This window comes from Solanum verrucosum, unplaced genomic scaffold (genome assembly GCF_900185275.1).
Source record: "Solanum verrucosum unplaced genomic scaffold, falcon-dt-bn FXZP01000261.1, whole genome shotgun sequence".
Classification (NCBI taxonomy): Eukaryota; Viridiplantae; Streptophyta; class Magnoliopsida; order Solanales; family Solanaceae; genus Solanum; species Solanum verrucosum.
The window spans coordinates 865,883-872,621 of NW_026019969.1; the positions used below are offsets into that span (position 1 = coordinate 865,883).

Genomic DNA, 6,739 nt, shown 5'->3' on the forward strand with positions numbered 1-6,739 from the left:
AATAAAGTTTTCAAGATGGTTATGGCAATGACAATGACACTTTTTCTTTTTATATTAATAAATATATGCAATAATTCAGAAAAACAGACAAGTAAAGCTGTACATAACCTTAAACTAATAATGTCAATTTTGATGAAGTTTTTGAGTTTTGACATGCTATATATATATATATATATATATATATACTAGTTATTAGGTTCCCGCGCCAGCGCGGGCCCAATGTATATTACTTCCTCCGTCTCATTTTATGTGAGGTAGTTTGATTCGCCACGGAGTTTAAAAAAGAAATGAAGACTTTTAAAATTTGTGGTCCAAAATGAATGATATAAATTTGTATGACTGTAAATTATTTCATTAAGGGTAAAATAAATATTTTATAATCAAATTGTTACTTAATATAGAAATGTGACATTCTTTTGGGACTGACTAAAAAGGAAAGTAAATAACATAAATTGGGAGTAGTTCTTTGTTTCAATTTATGTGACACCGATGAAATTTGGAGAGTTATATAATTTTTTGTATGTGATTTTGTTCAATATATTTTGAAGTTGTTAATTTATTGTGATTTATAGCACTTCTTATATCATTTTCAAATAATATATATTACTCTTTCTGTTCCATTTTATGTGACGTAGGTACTTTTACGAAACTCAACTAAATTTCTTATATGATTCTTAAATATTTTTAGTTGTTATTTTACTTTAATTTACGTTACTTTTTATGTTATTTTCAAACAAACTTCTTTTGTTTCAATATGGAATTAAAGAGTCAATAAAATTTCTTTTATGATTTTTAATTATGTTTTTTTAATATCTTATATTATTACATTGTGATTTTAAGTACTTTTTATGTAATTTTTAAATCTAGAACAAATTAAAAGAAAAACAAGGAAAAATTTAAATGAAGAAAGTACTAAATTTTCAAATAATCATATTTCTATATTAAAATGTTAAAAACTTTAAAACTCCACATATATGCAGAAAATCATATACGGAAGACAAAATAATTTTTAAAATATATATTAAAGCTCTTTCTAATAATATCACATATTTATTCTATTTTTCAAATAATATATATTTCTCACTCAATCTCAATTACGCAGTACATATGAAATTTCGAGAGTTAATCAAATTCTTAGTACTATTTTAAACTATATTTTAGTACTATTTATATAATTTTCAAATAATATATGTTACTCACTCTATTATATTATGCAATACATGTGAAATTTCAAGAATTAACCAAAATTTCAATATTTTAAATTGATTTTTAGTACTATTTTTGTAGTAAATAGAGGAAGTTGAAGAAGAAGGGCAAATCGGTCAATTGACTAACTAACCCTAAGCTCCTAAACATTGTCACTTCTAAATGGAAGCACGGGCACAATATCCGTTAAATTGTTAATTATTATGATTTATAATATTTTTTACATTATTTTCAAATAATATATGTTATGTATTTTTAAATACTTTAAGTTGTGATTAATAATATTCTTAACGTAATTTCAAATAATATATGTTACTCCATTTGTCCCAATTTATGTGACACATGTGAAATTTTGAGAGTTAATATGTTTTTCAAATATTGTAAGTTGTTAAGTATTGTGGTTTATGGTATTCTTAATGTAATTTTTCAAATAATATATGTTATTCCCTTCGTCTTAATTATACAATTCGCGTAAAATTTTGAGAGTTAATCGAATTTGTAATATTTTAAATTTATTTTTTAGTACTATTTAAAAAGGAAAAAATTAAAATATTACTATATAAGAAGAGTAGTAATTATATAGTAATTTTTCAAATAATATATGTTATTCCCTTCGTCTTAATTATACAATTCGCGTAAAATTTTGAGAGTTAATCGAATTTGTAATATTTTAAATTTATTTTTTAGTACTATTTAAAAAGGAAAAAATTAAAATATTACTATATAAGAAGAGTGAATAAAATTCACTCTTCTTTCGACACGTGGCACCATGGCCCACCTACTTTTATTTTATTTAAATCATATATCATATATATTACTATATATAATATAATTAATATAATATTTTACTATATAAGAAGAGTGAATAAAATTCACTCTTCTTTCGACACGTGGCACCATGGCCCACCTACTTTTATTTTATTTAAATCATATATCATATATATTACTATATATAATATAATTAATATAATATTTTACTATATAAGAAGAGTGAATAAAATTCACTCTTCTTTCGACACGTGGCACCATGGCCCACCTACTTTTATTTTATTTAAATCATATATCATATATATTACTATATATAATATAATTAATATAATAATAAATATAAGAAGAGTGAATAAACTTCACTCTTCTTTCGACACGTGGCACCAAGATGGCCCACCTACTTTTACATTTGGTTTTTGAAGATGGCCCACCTATCACAAATATGGCCCACCTACTTTTATACACTCCTCTTTCATTATATTTTAATTTTTTCCTTTTTAAATAGTACTAAAAAATAAAGAAAGCTGGCAAGTGCCGAAAGTTGAAAGGAGAAGCAGACACGCATGAGAGTCACAGTACACCAACAAATAGTTTTTGCTAAATGTCCAAAGAAAGAATTCATAGATCTTTTGAATACAAAGTCATGACTATTTTTTGCTTGAAGTATAGGTGTTATAGCGTTTAATTGGTGTAACATGTCTTTTGTTCATTGTGTAATTCTTTTGTGGGTTAAATAGATTCATCGTAGTGCTAAAAGTGAATTCAGAGTTCTTTTCTATGTAGATGTTTTTCACTTTCTTGGTGCACTGAAAGTCTGAAACAGAGTTTTACAATACTTGTCCATAAATAATGAGTCCTCATGAAGTATTTTTATAAACCGAGGTGAAACCTTTCACATTTTATCTTATTAAATTAGTAGTCTTGTGTAGGAGAGATGGAAGAGAAGTGTTTTCTAAACAGGTAAGGACTTTATAAATGTCAACAACCAAGCGCTTGGAAAGGACTCTCTAAAAATATAAGAAAGCACCGGGAAGGAGTTCCAACATTTAATCAAATTTTTCTTAGAGGGTAAGATTAGGATGTGGCAAGATGAATGGAATGAAAAGAAATCCGTTAGGCGAAGCTTCTCATATCTCTACACAATTGTGATGAATCAGAATGCAACTATTGTATGCATATTGGGAAATGGGGACCTAACTTATGTCAGGAGCTATCTAATGACTGCAAGGTAGACTGCCACTCAACTAATATGCATAATTGAGAAATAGAAGGAGCTGCACGATAACTCTGATCCTTAGAAGCAGACCAAACAAAAATGCTATATTTTCTGTTAAATCATGTTACAACAGCTTACATAGAACAGAGGAAATGGAACAGTGTTGGCCATGGAATATGGTATGGAGGTCAAAAGCCCTTTTCCACGCTAAAGCAACATGTTTTGAGTGAATAGTTATGCATGAAGCTTGTCTTACTTAGAATGTGTAGAGAAGAGGATTTTATTTGTATTTACATAATATCGGCATGAGAAGAGTTTAAATGGAATAACATGGACAGTGAGGAACTGAGGATTCATAATAGTTGATCCCAACTTGTTTGGGATTGAGGGGTAATTGTTGTAGGAGTTGTTTTCTGTGCTTGAGAACTGCAGAAACCCCTGGTCACTTTGCACTGTGGTTATGCTTGGGAATTCAGGTGTGTGTTCCTAAACATACTTGGAGCATATTAGGTCTTGCCAGGATCAGTTAGGGCAGCAGCTGAAAGCTAGCAAGGGAAAAAAGTTGAAAAATGAAGACATGACAGGCAGAAACAGCATGTATTTTTTGATGAACAGTCGGGAGGGAAAGAAATAATAAATGTTTGAAGAGAAATCACAGCTACTTTTTGCTTTAGATTTAATTTTTTACAAAGTCTGAACTTATAGTGGTACATGACTTTAGTTATTTATGCAACTGTGAAGGATTTATAGATTCCCTACAGTGGAAAAAGGGAATTCAAAGTCCTTTTATTTTTTTGATGACAAGGGAAACCCATAATCGCTACCCTTTGGGTGCGCACAGGGTGAAAACCCCGCTCCTATGAAATAGCTCGCAAACCACATAGGAGAGGTAACCCGCACTAGGCAATCCTGGTGCGACGAGCTCGACCCAGAAGGCAAACCCCTTGCTTTTGATGGCAGGGGATTTCGAACTTGAGTCCTCCAACATGGAAGTCCCAAGCCCAAACCACTGGGCCACCCCGAAGGGTAATTCAAAGTCCTTTTATGTAATATATTGTGCACCTTCTTTGTGCATTTAAATGAAATTTCACATAACTTAACCCAAAGAAATTAAAAGAAACTCCTTTTGTAACAAATAGAATATATTAGTAAATGCTTGTATATAGTGGACAGTTTGGAAAGAGAGAAACTCCAGAGTTTTTTAAGATAGGGGCAGTCATATGCAGGATAATGTTCCACTTTTGGTGTAAAGAATGCTTATTAGAGGAGGAGGTTTCTTTAGTAGATTTGATAGGGTAGCTGTAATTGTTTCTAGGAGTTTGTTCGGTTGTGGACTTGTGGTGATATGTTCTATGTAAATATGGCTTCCGCACTGCCCTAGTGCTTTCAATACCAATGTTACCAATTTCAAAAAAAAGAATAGATCAGTAAATAATGTGAAAGACAATCTTAGTAAGCTAGTAGTCATGTGTAGGAGAGATGGAAGAAAACTGTTAATGTGAATAGACTTGGATAACCTATTGGAGCCCTTTTTTTCATTAATTTTTTTGGTTCTTTTTTAATAGAATCTTCAAACAATTCAAAAGCAACAGGCAGCAAAACATTGCAAGTGCACCATAGTTGATGTCGAGAATATGTTGGCAAAGTTTACTTGGGCAAAAGAAGCACAAATGAAACTTGAGAAGATGAAGGAAGAAGGGAAGCCATTGCCAAAGAGCATGGCCGAGGTACTGTTTATTGCATTTCAGATTGCTGTTCTGTGGCATCTTCACTTTTTTTCTTAGCTTCCTTCAAGAACGGTCCTTTTTAGGATGTTCCAAAAAGATTGGTGCATTATCTATGCTTGAAAACTATTTAATCTTGAAATCATTTTAACTTTAATGGCATGATTTATCGGGACTCCATTTCTTATAAGATATGACATTATTATAGGGAGAGAGAAAGATGAAAAGACACATGGAACTCTTACCGTCTCTAGTTTTATTGTTGGTAGAAAGGGCACATATAGTACTTCACTTATAACTTCATGTCCAGTCAAACTTCTTCACATAAAATGTGACAAAAGGAGTAATATTTTTGTTTTTACCTTTTTATATTTTAAATCTTCTATGTACCATTTTTTATTTTTCTGGTTGTTTGATTCTTTAATTTCTGGGTGAGATTTTTGGTTGCATTGTACAGATATGCAATATGCTATATGTGCATAATATAAAAAGAAATTTTCAGCTGTAGTGCCAGTAATTTCGGTGCATGTGTATCATTGTGAAGTGTGTATGTTTTTGTTCTCTCTGGTCCATGCGGGATTTACGGGATGTACTGGAAATTAAGCAGTAGTTAAGATACTCCTCTTCCAATACTTGGATTCTGCAGTCTCTATAGAGCATGAGAAAAGAACACATATAATATGTTCTACTGTTGGTGCTTCCTTTTCCATGGTTATATGATGTTGACATACTTATAATAGGTTCTTCTGATATATAGGTTCAAAAGTTGATGGGTTCATCCCCGCTGGATGTTGCACGATCAAACATGGCTAAGAGTGGGCAAACTAGTAGGAATGCATTCTGTCCTTGTGGTTCCAAGAAGAGATACAAAAGGTTCTTAAACTTTTCTTATTGTTGAACATGAATAGCTATTTCTCGATGTTTTGAATTCCTTAGAGAAGGAAAGGAAATGAGATGTTTTTATTAAATACCAACTTAACAAACTCTATTTCCAAATAAAAAAGCTATATGATCAATCATGTACACAATTGACTACAAACCATCCATGAATATGCTTGCTGACAGTTTCTGTAGTTCATTGGATATTCGAAATATTTAATGCACTATAATTATGTTCTCAGGGTCTCTCTAAATCTGCTGTGATCGGTCTTTTCCTCAAACCAAATGTAAAAGTAGGTGGGCCATCTTGGTGCCACGTGTCGAAAGAAGAGTGAATTTTATTCACTCTTCTTATATTTATTATTTATTATATTAATTATATTATATATAGTAATATATATGATATATGATTTAAATAAAATAAAAGTAGGTGGGCCATGGTGCCACGTGTCGAAAGAAGAGTGAATTTTATTCACTCTTCTTATATTTATTATATTATATATAGTAATATATATGATATATGATTTAAATAAAATAAAAGTAGGTGGGCCATGGTGCTACGCGTCGAAAGAAGAGTGAATTTTATTCACTCTTCTTATATAGTAATATATTATATATAGTAATATATATAATATATGATTTAAATAAAATAAAAGTAGGTGGGCCATGGTGCCACGTGTCGAAAGAAGAGTGAATTTTATTCACTCTTCTTATATAGTAATATATTATATATAGTAATATATATGATATATGATTTAAATAAAATAAAAGTAGGTGGGCCATGGTGCCGCGTGTCAAAAGAAGAGTGAATTTTATTCACTCTTCTTATATAGTAATATATTAAAAAAAAACAAAGATGACGATACTTGTTTGTAACTTTCTTAAAAGCCACTAGAATTACAGATTAGATTTAAAAAAACTGACATGTTGTACAGGAGTTAAAAGG

General features: G+C 30.4%; 1 protein-coding gene across 1 annotated transcript; it reads left to right on the forward strand.

The window, feature by feature from the left end:
• The first annotated feature begins 3,053 nt into the window (after nt 1–3,053).
• LOC125816269 (uncharacterized) lies at nt 3,054–5,812 on the forward strand. Its single transcript, XM_049495853.1, has 4 exons — nt 3,054–3,202; nt 3,594–3,666; nt 4,756–4,917; nt 5,672–5,812. The coding sequence occupies exons 1-4, from the start codon at nt 3,054–3,056 to the stop codon at nt 5,810–5,812; spliced, it is 525 nt and encodes a 174-aa protein (XP_049351810.1).
• The last annotated feature ends 927 nt before the right edge of the window (nt 5,813–6,739 follow it).

Coding starts and splice junctions, on each gene's coding strand:
- LOC125816269 (XM_049495853.1), top strand. CDS start 3,054: ATGTGGCAAGATGAATGGAATGAAAAGAAATCCGTTAGGCGAAGCTTC. Junction 3,203..3,593: donor AGCTATCTAATGACTGCAAG/GTAGACTGCCAC, acceptor TAATTGTTGTAG/GAGTTGTTTTCTGTGCTTGA. Junction 3,667..4,755: donor GGTTATGCTTGGGAATTCAG/GTGTGTGTTCCT, acceptor CTTTTTTAATAG/AATCTTCAAACAATTCAAAA.